Here is a 13,336-nt window from a genome sequence, read left to right as displayed (position 1 = left end):
CGTACAGCAGACTGGGTGAATTTGTGTTCAATTTCTGTTGGAAAACAATAACAGGGAAGGAAATGCATCTGCTGCAATTAGGTAAACACTCACGTGACAACAGCGTGGACTTGGTTATAGGGCTTCTATAGACCCTTCCTCTCATTTATGCTGGGAACATAGAAAAAATGTTTTTGAATTACAGGAAAATGAAACAGAATAGCACAGATTTCTTTATAAAGTGAGTTCGATAAAAAACAAGTTGTTTATCTCTTAATGTGGTTTCACATCCCTTAGATTTTGCTGGTAGTTGGCTTCTCTGACTCACTGAGACTTCAACAATTTCATTTTCTTCTTGGTAAATCTTTGGCCACCAGGACAGCGGTCAGCTAATCCTCATTTCTACACTCTTTACTCCTAGTTTAAAACTAATAATTAAGCGTATTTCCTAGAATGTCAGGGGGAAGTTCTTTACTGAGAGAGTGGTGAAGTGCTGGAACAGGTTGCCCAGAGAGGCTGTGGATGCCCCGTCCTTGGAAGTGCTCAAGGCCAGGCTGGATGGGGCCCTGGGCAGCCTGATCTAATACTGACCTAGCAGTTATCAGCCCTGCCATGGCAGGGGGTTGGACTTGATGATCCTTGAGGTCCCTTCCAACCCAAGCCACTCAATGATTCTATGAAGACATGCGTACCTAATCCAAGACGAATCATCACTTGCAATAGAAGCCACACTTCTGGCACAGTGAACTGCTCTGTCTACTTGGGATGCAGAGCCCCTTATCACTGCAAAGCCCACAATATGTCTTTCCCATTGGATTCTGAAGGCTTGTTTTTGTGTCATAGAAACGCAGAAGGTTCAGTGCTTATTTTCTTCATTTTGGAAAATGTCTTCATTTTGGGAATTCTTATATCAATCTAAAACATTCAAACTTTTTTTTTTTTTTTTTTTTTTTTTAAGGTAATTATACATGGTATCAGAGTTTGAGAAAAAATTGGACTTTTAACAGGAGAATTCTCAATCCCTTTTAATCTATTATCAGACAGGTTTTCAAAATGGAACAATTCTCAGAAACCCTTCAGTTAGCTTCTCCATTTTGCCAGCCCCAGCTCTGCAGTAGCCAACAAGTTACAGAAACCAGGTTAGTCACTGGGTTCTTCAGTCTACACTGGATTTCTCAGAATCTGGACACAGCTTTAGTATTTCTGTAAGGTCACAACGTAGGAATATGCACATATAAGTAGTGTATTTCATTAAACATTATGAGTATGTGTAAAGCTAAGACCAGAGAATAAATTCAGGGTGCTTCAGGCATACACCAACACTACCCCATGAAGACCAGAGCTCATGGAGTGACAGAATATCCCGAGTTGGAAAGCACCCATAAGGACCATTGAGTCCAGCTCCTGGATCCATACAGGACCACCCAAAATTCAAATACTACATCTGAGAGCATGGTTAAAATGCTTCTTGAACTGCAGCAGTCTTGGGTCTGTGACCACTTTACTGAGTAATTCAGCAAATGCGTGTGCTCCTTCCAGGCCTGCCGCAGTAAGATGTGTCATCAGCGCTGCTCGCTGTGCAATAGAGGCCACATGGCCTTTCACTAGGGCCTGCCCCAGGCTATGCATTTTTCTTTCCCTTAATTCCACCATCTGCTTTCTCACTCAAGATCTCATCCACTGCACTTTTCCTTTTTGCTCCCTGGTGGAATTTCCTGCCTGTTTTCCACAAACACTCGTAGCCTCTCTGCGCACACCGGAGGAAATCCTGACACAAGAGGATTTTGATTGATTGAATCTTCTTTTGAGAATTATTTTTTCAGTTTCTCATGAACTGACTGGGGGATTCAACTCTGTATTTTCAGAAAGCTCTTGTTTCTAATGAGAATCTAGTTAGCAGAGAATGAAGATGTCATATTGCCTATAGGTAATCAGCTGAACACTAGGAGACCCATCATAAACCAGCCTTCTCCTAACATTCTTCTACTTAAACCTATGGCATTTTTTGGTACATAAACAGTCAGACCTAAACTGTCTGATCTGTCAAACTGGCTGAACTTTTAGTGTGTCTTTCTGATATTATCAAAGAGCATTTTGAATCTCTAAGGATTCTGTCATTACTACAGCATCCACCCAGCTGTTGTACAGCACTCCTATCTCAAGCTGCATCCTTTTTCCATTAAAAATAAACTATTATTCTCTCAAATGAATGAATTGCAAAAATATTTCATTGACAAAAAGAGCAGCAGAATTACTCTTTATGCCTTTCATACATGGTGCATATATATCTCACAGTTTAACGTGGAGAAAATAATTATCAACACACAATAATTATACATAATTTCATATCATCTGATATGTGCAATTTAGTGTTTTATTAAACACACACAGCAGCTAACCCAAATGTGATTGCTGTTAATTGGAAATTACATTAAAGTCTATGTTCCTATGGTAATTATCATTTGAAATAACATGTGCCCTAAAATGTAATGCAGAAATTGATCTTCCTGTGAAATAAGAAATACTGTAGAAATAAAGTTAAGGGACATGTTTATTTCAGAGCCTTCTGCAAGCAAAATTGCTTTGATACAAAATGAGTTCAATAATAATACAGTGCTACCATCCACTCAAGCAAAAGAAAACCTCACATTTACATGAATGCACTTTATATTGATATTCTTATAGAATAATAGTTCCGATATCCAGAATGTGTCTGGCCTCACCGAAAGCAATGGCACAGAAACGCTGCAAGGTATTGGAGTATCATATCACTGGCAAGTGCTTAACTGTGTGAGTTCTCTGAGAGATGCTGTATAAATAAGGGTACTGTGACTGTGGGTCTGTATTCCTCGGTAGCTTTGACACACGTCCTTTAGTGTTTGTTTCATTAGCTCAAAATGCACAATTGTGTCTTTTGGCTTTTTAGTATTCTTTTCTTTTTCTTTTTTTAAAGAAAAATCTTGAGGTATCCTTTACTGTTAACTAATGACATAGTGATAGGTCTATTTTCTTCAGGCTCCAGAGATTTACTGTACATTCAGTACACTGTACATTTGGTAATTACTTTTTAGTGTACTTTCTACACATTACTGTGTACAACTGTTAGTTTACATTAAAACTCTTCTCCCCTCCTCACAGGATATGGCATAAACAAAAACAAATCTGACAAAAATTATACACATAAAATAAGAAGACAAATACACAAATAAGGCCATCTGCAGAATTAAAAATCCACCTCTTGCGATATTTCACAACGATTTCTACAGAATATTTTACATCTTACAAACTTAAATACTTAACGCAAAAGGAAAAAAAACCTTTATGAAGCTAATCATATTATCTCTTCAAGGACCTGTCCAATTTGCTGGCTATCGGCCTTCTCTGGGGAGTTGGAATTTTAGAAGGCTTGGCTGATCCTGGCCGAGAACCTGCTCGGGGTGTCGGTCTGCTTGTAGCTGGGACAGTCTCTGACATATCTGAGCATACAGACTGGATTTCTGAAATATCAAAGTCAGATGCATCGCTGCCTCTGCGGCTACTTGACCTGCTGCCAGCCTTGCTTCCCGCTCGGCTCCCAGGTCTGCTTGGAGTTCTCCTGGTTTCTAGAAAGAAAAGGTACCCAGCAGCATTAGAGGTACAGATGCAAAAGGTGTGCATGCTAAGTCTTTGGCATGCTAAGTCTTTGGCAATCCCAAAAATTTCTCACAGCACAAAGTAGATTTCAGACTTCTGCCAGATAAGCTAGACGATAATCAAAGTTGCCCTTATACTAACACAACAGCACAAACAATGCTGTCTTTCACTAAAAAGAAGGGAAAATGCAATAGAATGCTGAGACGTAGGAAGTTTATCGTTGGCACATCCAGTTAAAGAAAATTATCCTGCCAACTCTTCTTGACTTACTAGACATGTATTATCTATTGATTATGAACAGCTAGATCCTTTCTTTCTTAACCATTTTCTCAACTATGAACTGGAACATTTAAGTATCTGGCATCTCCAAGAACTGAAGATTGATGAATCAACATGGGTTGATAGTGATAAGACAAGGAGGAATGGTTTCAAACTAAGACAGGGGAGGTTTAGGTTAGATATTAGGAGGAAGTTTTTCACACAAAGGTGGTGATGCACTGGAACAGGTTGCCCAAGGAGGTTGTGGATGCCCCATCCCTGGAGGCATTCAATGCCAGGCTGGATGTGGCTCAGGGCAGCCTGGTCTGGTGGTTGGCGACCCTGCACGTAGCAGGGGGTTCAAACTAGATCATTGTGGTTCTTTTCAGTCCAGGCCCTTCTATGATTCTATAAACACATAAATAAGACATGCAGATGACAACCCCATTTTTCAAATGTATACTTCTACCCCACCGTCTTTTTGTTTTCCAAATCAAAACCACAATATTGAAAGCTGCAAATAAACAAGGGAAGACTGTACATTCTCCCAAAAAGACAGACTTAGTAAATGAGCTCTCTGCAAGCCTTCTAAAGTGAAAGCTTGTCCAGACAATGTGCCATGAAGAAAAAAACCACAACAAAGAATCTTAAACAGAAAAACATTAATGTGGGTTTTCATAATTTTCCAATTACTTATTGAATCTTTTTTGATCTCGACAAATCTGATTCCCTGAGAGGGCAAAGAATAACAAGCTGAAGCTGAAATCTCAGCTGGTTCATTTTTCCATATCACCTCTAACTTAAAAGATATGGACTGTTCGAGAAGGATTTTCCAGTACTGATCCGTAAGCTCCGTAGAGCTCAAGACATGCAGGAAATGTAGTAGAGCTATCTCCTGCTCTCAACACCCAGACAACCCTGCTCTAAAGATCCTGGAAGAGCACAGCTTCACACTTTCTGTTTTTTATACACTGTTTTTAAAATCTCTAGGGGATGTTCCATTAACAAGGTCATCTACAGCTGCTCCCTGCAGCTCTTCTTGCAATGAAAACAGACAAGTCATGATTAAATGACCCCTTTGCTCCATCACAGTTGAACATCACTCGGATACTGAAGTTATTTTCAAATGTGAAAGTGAAGTAAACTCTTTTTTCTTAAGCAAATGCTTCTTTCCTAATTCTTTAGGCAGAGATATTGGAGATAGCATCACCAAGAATTTCTGTCATGAATTTGCACGTCTGGCACTGAACATAACATAATTGCTGTTCAACCATGTGAATAAAAGACCATTACCCTGATTATGTGCAACCTTGGCAATGATAATGTGGAAACAATAGGACAATTACTCCTTCCCACTCTTCCAACTAATCTTCCTCACATTTCAAAGCTGACTCACGGGTATCCAGGTAGCCAAATAAAGCAAGGTGTACATCAAGCTTTGAAGTTAGGAAACTCACCTGCAAACTGAGCTCTGACTCTGGTAGCTGCTGTGGACAGGATGCCACTGTCTTCTCCAGAGTGGAAACCCTTCCCTGATAGATATCCTGGCAGTCTGAGTTTACTTCCTTGAATAGGTGTTCCCTATCGAAAAAAGAACAAACAAACAAATATTCTCTATTTTTGCTACTGGAGATGTGGCCAAGTAATAGGTGTTACATAGCTTGGAATATGATTTTGGAATATGATTATCTTAGCAACATTCACTGTGAATCTGAAATACTGGTTTGAGTCAGTATGGACATTTTTAATGAAGTGAAGCTCTGAACATTCCTTTAGTAGTTAGTTTTTAAATAGTCTAAAAGTAAATCAAGAAACAGTTTAATAGGCTACTTGACATTAAAATCTAAGCCATTGTGTGTACTTCAGTGCACATATAAAAAGAAAAGTGCTACTTTCTTACCATTAGTGAAAAACATAGGATTAGTTGATGGTACATGACTTCAGTTAATGAAGCAGCTGAAAATTTACGTCTGTATAGCTTGACCTTCCACCATTCTAATTGTTGCTGTAGTGCATTTGTTTCAATTTTATAAATACCTGGTAGTATATATAAAACATAACTACCTAATTTCAAAATCTTTTGCCACAGTGCAGAAGAAAAATACACAACTAATTCAAAAAGTCCTTGCTGTCAAAACATTGCCTGAAACATCTCTGCTCCATAGCTTTACCTGCCTTTCTCATTTCTGAAATAAAACAAGCCTTGATTTATTATCAGCCCCAAACAGGAAGATTTCTTTCAGTGCCACAAGAATGAAATCCCCATTTCTCAAATCACAAAACATACGTCGCATACTAGATAGGAGTTCTATGCAAGTAAGAAGAAAACCACAGTATTCCCATTAATTTAGTCAACAGAAAAATATTAAGTAATTATCCCAAAAAAGAAATACTTCATTGATGAATATGGCCCTTTAAGTGGCCCAGACCCCCAGGACCAGTGTTCCATGCTTTTGATCCATACAATGGTGGGGTAGAATTGGGTATTGAAAACCACAGTCCACAGAGTGAGCTGGGAGCTGCTGGAAGCTAAGCCCTGAGCAGGGGCCCAGCAGGGGCTGCCTGGCTGCAGCTTCTGGCCCTCCGCCAGCCAGGACCACTTCTGGCACAGCTGAAAGAAAGAGCATACTGATGCTACAGAGCAGACAATCTGCTTGATCTGACAGGGATGGTCACAATATTAACTCTCTCTAAAGCCAAGTACAAATAGTCAGCAGGCTAAGATTGTCCAGCTAGCCACACCTTAGAAACCTCTGCTCTACAGAAACTGCTTGGGATGATTAACAGAAAGGGAAATCTCTTCATCACCCTGATAAAGCTGCTGCACTTTGGTGAAGGCCTTGGGATAGAATAACCAGGACAAGAGAAAAAGAGATCAAACTTGTTCTTCATTTTTGCCCTACACCTATTGCCAGTCTACATGTACAATACTTAACTGCTCTTGGGCAGAAAATGCAGTAGAATCTCTCAGAAATTCTCTACTCCCAATCCCAATCATTTCATTTATAATCTTAATTCATGGTGTTTTACATAAAAGAAACTCAGTTAAACTACTGACAGTTGTAACAGCAGATGAGAAATACAGTGCCCCCATTTGAAATCAATGTCATTTGCTTTCACATCATGCATATTTCTTGTATCTGTTAAGTACCATCAATTAATCTTACAATTATTTACCAGCTAAGAGATGAAAATACAGTAGATTAGAAACAGACAAATGATTTTATTTTGCCCTGTTGCTAATCATCCAAAGCAACAGCCTTGCATTGCGTGCTTGAAGTAATGTATACATACATATGCTTGCAGTGTGCACAAAAAATGCACCCATTTGCACAAGAAGGAGGGAGTGAAAAGTTCTTTATGCATCTTTGAGCAAAGCCACACAGAGGTCACGTAAATTTAGCGCTGGAAGGTATCAAATGAATAGCAATAGACATCAAAGTGCAGACTTGTGAAAAGCAGATACAAAAACGGGGATGGCAGTTTAAGCTTCTCCACACTGAGCCCTCTATCCAAACTAGGGCAAGAGTAACACCTACAAGTAAAAAGTCAGTTTGCAGCTGCTCCAGCTGCAACCTTTTCTCTGCCTGCAGTGACATTAGAGAAGACACTTTGGCTCTAAGCCCATTCAAATTTTTGTCCATTCAGCTCAATTACCAGCACAACCTTAGTTGCTATACTGGCAGCTTTTATTTAAGTCATAGTCTGGAAAAAAGACCCAAGCTCATTTCCTGTAAGTCATCAAATAGCTATCTCATTAGAGCAATGACTGGTCATTACCCCCTTAGACTACACTTTCAGCTGTTGGGAAAATTTCTATATCACCATGAGTATTTTGTGCAATCTTGTTTACAAAGATTGATTATCTCTTTATTTAGTGGCTTTTCATAGGATATGAAAATTAATTAATCTGAGTTTTCAATTTTTGAAAAGTAACAAACAGAATATAAAAAGAAGTCTTGGGGAAAAAAAAGGCAATGAATGAATAAGTTGCAAAGACCTAAAATAAAGTCAACGCATTAATATGTAAGGGATGTTGCAGCACTGAAGCACTGAAACTCTAGTGGTTGTTAGTGAAGTTAAAGTTTTAGTGAAGGAAGATGATTAGACTAGAATCTCTATCCTTACTGTACCTCTCCAGATGACCCTTGATAGTCTGAGGATTCTGCTGGCTTAGAAGGAGTTGACGTTTTGCTGTTTGTCAACCATGGTTTACCATAGTTGCGTGTTAAATGATGTGGTGTCTGTATGAAACAATGGTAAATCAAAATATGAAGGACAGTAGATGGAAAACAATGTCATGGAAAAGGCTTACACAGGGAGATCATATCTCGCAGTAAAAATAAAAACTAAGTAGGAACAGTTGATGATGAATGTTCTGAAACAGAGATGGCAGAGCTTATTTCTAATATGAATTGGAGAGGTTTTTTGCTATTTCAGAGTTTATTCCTGAGTCATCAGTAACACGTTAAATACTTTTAGGAACTTAAAGGAAATCTTCTATTCCTGTGTTGCAAACAGTAGGGGAAATACACTGAAAATACTTCTGATATCCTCACAGAATATGAAATAAAGTTGAGATGCTTCTTTCCTGTCATCTAGGGAAAGTTTCTATTTTGTTAAAGCAACAAAAAAACCTACATTCCGTTCGTTACACTATGTTGTTTTGTATGTTTTTCCTTACCTTTGGTGTACTTGTAGCAACTGCTTGTGGTGGGGCAGCAGCCTGACTTGACAGAGAAGTAGACCTGTTGGGAGAAGCACCCCGTGAAGAGGGTCGTGATCTACGGCCTCTTGGTCTGAAAGCTGCCATGCTCTGACTGGCACCATCTGCCAAGATGAACTTCTCACGCAGCTCCACATTTGTCCTCCCTTTAGCTGCAGTAAAGAAGGGTGTTCATTTAGTGAGAGATGAAACTCACCAAGCTGTTTACTGTCATTTTCGCCATGCCGATTCCAACACATTTTTACAAGAAATAAAATGCATTACTGTGTAATGCATTTATTTTGGACACGGGAGAATTATGTGCAGAACTTGCTTATTCTAATACTTTATGCCAGCAGGAATGAACCACTGTCAAAGGAAGTCAGCGTGATAATGGAATGCTCAACGTGCTAAATCACTGTTAATCAATCATCTACTAATACACAGACAGAACCTGATGAGCAGTTTTGCTAATTCCACAGCTACTCATTATAAATAATACTTGCTTGGATGTTCCAGGAGAAATTGTTAAGTAAAATTTACAGGAAAGCAGCAAATATATTTATTTAAAACTATGAGATTATGTAGTTTGGCAACATGCAATGACGAACACAAAATCCAAACTGTAATGAAGTAATTGGTGACTAAGCACTCACACACACATACACACACACAGATATGAGAGAATGTTCTGCAAGAATAGATGCAAGAATGTTAGCATTTAAGTGTATCAGTGTGAATGACAATTGTTTTTGAAAGTCTTCAAGCATGTTAAAAAAAAAAAAAAAAGCTCATAAAGCACCAGCCCATTTAGGAACACATTAAGCTAAACGTGACGGGTGAGGCATATTAAAAGTTAAACATATATATAAATATATATATAAATGGGAAGGAAATGAAGAGAAAGGAGAAGAGAAGGAGAAGACAAAGAGAGGGATTTGCCAACCTATAGTAGGCTGAGTGGTAATTGAAGAGTTTGATTCCGAACGTAACATTTTACTCCCGTGATGATGAACTAGAAAAAATGACACAGGACATGGGTCACATTAAAGAAAATTGTTAGCAGGAGAAGAAATCAAGTATAGCAGCTGCATATGCAAGGGACTCGGAGCCAAAAGACAGGACTCAGAGCAAAAGCTGTCTTTAAGTGCTCTGAGGTGAGCTCTCAACATTCTCCTAAGCAAAAGGAAAAAGTGCTTGGGTAGACTCAATTGCAGTCCTAAGTAATACACGTGTAGTATTTATCTGCTGACATAAAGAAGTAATATAGGCTAAAAGTTTTATGTTACTACGCCAAATATATTTTAATCTGTTTATGACAACAGTTCTCTGAAATGTAGTTTATTTACATGTAAGAGAAGCTCTTGGTAGAAATGCAGATTTGCTAAGCCAAGCGCTCAAAGAAAAGCCTGAACCTGTACCACTAAGATCATAGTCTACTTTACATCACTGACTTCAGTCTAATCAGGATTACGTACCAACGGACACCTTTCAGCATCTGGATGATTTTATAGAGATCAGTATTCCTTCCTCACTATGTTGAGTTACACATCTGTGCATGTACATCCCATGAAAAAGGGGCAAAGCATAATAGCAAGTACTATAGAGGTATGTAAATTACAAGGCTTGTTAAAGAAGAAGGGAGGGAAGGAACAGTGACTACAGTTCCAAATGTCTCACTATATGAAGATAGGGTAATAAGGAAATCATATATATTAACTAGGTATTCATTGCTGTCACTTTCAGCATAAACTCAACTAGGAATTACAACAATGTGCCCATCAATAGGCGTGAGACAAGCATTTGGTATGTAGTAAGACGGCAAGCAAAAGATCTATTTTTCATACTGCTGAAAACCTCAGAGATATCATCAGAGGGTTATAATAGGTCTTTTGAAGTTTTATGGATCCCTTTCCATGCTTATGGACAGAAGTCTCCAGGCCAGAGTGGTACACGCTGTCAGCCCTTACAGGATTCTGTGGTAGCTTCTTTTCTTTTTTAGCATCCCTGTCTTAGCATGGCAAGTGGTACAAAAATAAGCTGTGCACCCTCTCAGGTTCTATGTTGATCTGTTTAGAAACCCCAGTGCCAAAGCAGAAGTTGCGTCAGACAGCTGGCTCTGGAGCAAAGTCTACAGGACAGTCAACGTCTTTCTCTTCACTACTATGTCTCTCCCTTGAGCTCATGCTATTACAGCGTTGACTGTAATTTCAGAGAACTCCTGAGAGGTAAATTGGAGTGAATTTAATTCTGCTACTTAAGAGGATAGAATGACCTAGTTATGCAACATTAGTTGAGTCTGAACACAATATTCTTTGGAATCTTACTATTCTTACTATGCTTTGACTTGCATCTCTTCCACTAACTACACTGTCAAATGACTTCCTTCCTGTCTCCTAACATTCTCTCAGAAATGGTGCCAGACAGAGCCTATACCTTCCCTCTACAGAAGTAGGCAAACTAAGATGTCACTAAGTCTCCAAGTACTGATAAAACAATCCATTTGACACAATGCCCTGGAGTGTATGGTGATAGAGCACTCCCTGCTTCCTCAGAACACTAAGTTCTCCTGATCACAGCAACTTCTATTTGCTTTGTACACGGCTCAGAGCTCTGCAAAGTGGTGCTGGGGAGAATGCCAATGAGGAGACAGGGCTACATAGGCAGAGACTGAAAGCGTGGGTGCAGCCACTGGCGAGGGAAGTTTTTCTATTGTTGTTATTCTTTTCAATTCAATTGCCTTCTTTTGATTTACGGCCTGAACATTTCCCTCCTGCTAAGAAAGTTTAATTGGACATATCTTATGCTATTTCTGCCAAGTCATACAAGCAGCTTACATGCTATAAACTCTAGCTGGGCTAGGTTCAATTCTTAACTACACTGTTCTAACACTGGTGGACAAACTGCGCAGAAGACACCACAGTTATTCTGTACATACATGAGTGCAAGTGTAGAGGATCTTAACTATGGGATTTAAAGTTTACAAAAACAGATCATTATGAGACATTAAGTGAGATGCTGTTTACAGAACTGGCATTTCATACATTTCTATCTCAAGACAATGAATGATGCCTGTAACCAAACAATTATCTACACGTTCATTTCAGCAATCTTGTTACGTACCCCTGCAAGGATCATTTTTCACTAAGAACTCATCAAGTGCCATCCAGCCACCTCCAACACGAACCATGACTGTACTTCTTAGGATACGAACAAGGCGTAGTTGTTGAGAGTCACCAAACTGCAAGAAAATCAAACAGCAGTTTGAGGCTCAGTCATTCAGATACAGTTCAATGCTCATAGCTTAAAAATTAGACATTTTTAAAAAGTTTGTTTTTATATTTGATAATTAGTAAATGCTAAAACTCATTATTTATGCAGATTATTAAAGCTGTTAAGATTTCAAATCAGATGCTGCTGAATTAATCCAAAGGAGATGGCAAGATGGTAAGAAAGAATTTCAGATTTAATTTTATGGTTGATTCTGAAATGTCTGATGTCAAACAGAAAGCAAAATTAGTAACACGCCATTGGTTACAGTCTGCATACGTACAAATTAACAAACACCCATTTGCATTATTTCATTGTTGAAATCTTACACAAACTCTCGTAATTACACAATAATCTGGTTGTTAATGATATCAGTTGAAAGGAAGGCAGTACTGCTTTTAATGATCAGTAAAAGGGCTAGAAATTAAATTTACAATGTGTGCTGCACTATTCAGTTGATTAATTAGAAGGATATTTTCAGGTTATAGCATCAACATTGCTCTCCTATAGCTAGGTACATGAGAAGAAGAGAACATTAAAAGAGCAAGGTGTCATCTTCAGCTATCATAACTATCTTTTACAAACACTGAAACTGTCACTCCTCTGTCTACACACTGAGGTTCTTCACAATTTGGAGATGCACAAAAGCCTATTTTACACTAACTCTTCTACTGTTCGGTTCTTCCTTAGGGTTGATGTCCAGGCCTAAGATATGCTTGTTCTTTATGTCTGTATAACAAAATCTGCATGCAGTATCTCAGTTCAAACCTAGATCAAAGAAAAAGCAACCAAAATGCTGAGCTCTCAATCTCATGAAAACTAACTAGAGGAATTCATCAGGTTTTTTTTTCGTTGGTTGTTTTTTTTTTTTTTTTTTTTAACCAATGTCACTAAAATATTTATTTTGACATCAGATCATCAGGCCAGGGGCTCTTACATGCAAACATGCAGAGCATCTACTGAAACCAATAGGAGTCAACTACATATTTTTGGTACAATATCTGCTCTGATTCTGGGAGAAAGCTATCCATAGTTCAGCTGTACCTACTTGCTTCAGTAAGGGGACTGAAATGCTTTAAGTGTAAAACACACAAATATTTTCCCTACAAGTTTGGCTGTTTCATACTTCTTAACCCAAGGAGAGAGAATATGTTTAAAGGAATATTACTTTTAGGAACCAAACAAAGCAAAGTTTGCTGCTTAATTTGACAGCAGAAAAGAATTTGTTATAAATAAGAACATTCAAATAATTATTATCTGTAAGGGCTTTTTAATCCTTCATTCAATAAATGTGATACCAAAAAATTGTTTATAAACCTAGATTACGTTTAAAATGGCATCCAAATTGATGCTGTTTATTTGTACTGGCTTATTTCTCAAAGGAGTATTTTCAGGTGGTTCTAAAGACTCTTTCTTCTTTTCTTTACCTTTTCCCCCCTTTTCAGCTTAGTTCTTCATTTAGACTCCATCAAGCAACTCTACTAAGCGACA

The 13,336-nt window shown here is 38.4% G+C and overlaps 1 protein-coding gene across 6 annotated transcripts in view; it reads right to left on the bottom strand.

Annotated features, from left to right (window-relative positions):
• Positions 1-3,315: 3,315 nt before the first annotated feature.
• Positions 3,316-13,336, bottom strand: part of DST (dystonin) — a gene marked incomplete at both ends in the record, with an annotated part of 293,792 nt that continues 283,771 nt past the window's right edge. For 4 of the 6 annotated variants that reach the window (XM_079550072.1, XM_079550074.1, XM_079550073.1 and 1 more), the window contains 5 exons: positions 3,316-3,581; positions 5,328-5,451; positions 8,004-8,114; positions 8,555-8,748; positions 11,699-11,816. In XM_079550072.1, the coding sequence (XP_079406198.1) occupies positions 3,316-3,581; positions 5,328-5,451; positions 8,004-8,114; positions 8,555-8,748; positions 11,699-11,816 (813 nt within the window). Of the gene's footprint in view, positions 3,582-5,327; positions 5,452-8,003; positions 8,115-8,554; positions 8,749-9,521; positions 9,591-11,698; positions 11,817-13,336 lie in introns of all 6 variants that reach the window. The other 2 variants (XM_079550071.1, XM_079550075.1) reach the window with 2 other exon arrangements.

This window comes from Tetrao urogallus, assembly GCF_951394365.1.
Source record: "Tetrao urogallus genome assembly, chromosome: 2".
Taxonomy (NCBI): domain Eukaryota; kingdom Metazoa; phylum Chordata; class Aves; order Galliformes; family Phasianidae; genus Tetrao; species Tetrao urogallus.
The sequence above is the reverse complement of the archived record's forward strand: the minus strand, read 5'-3'. Positions and strand labels throughout refer to the sequence as shown.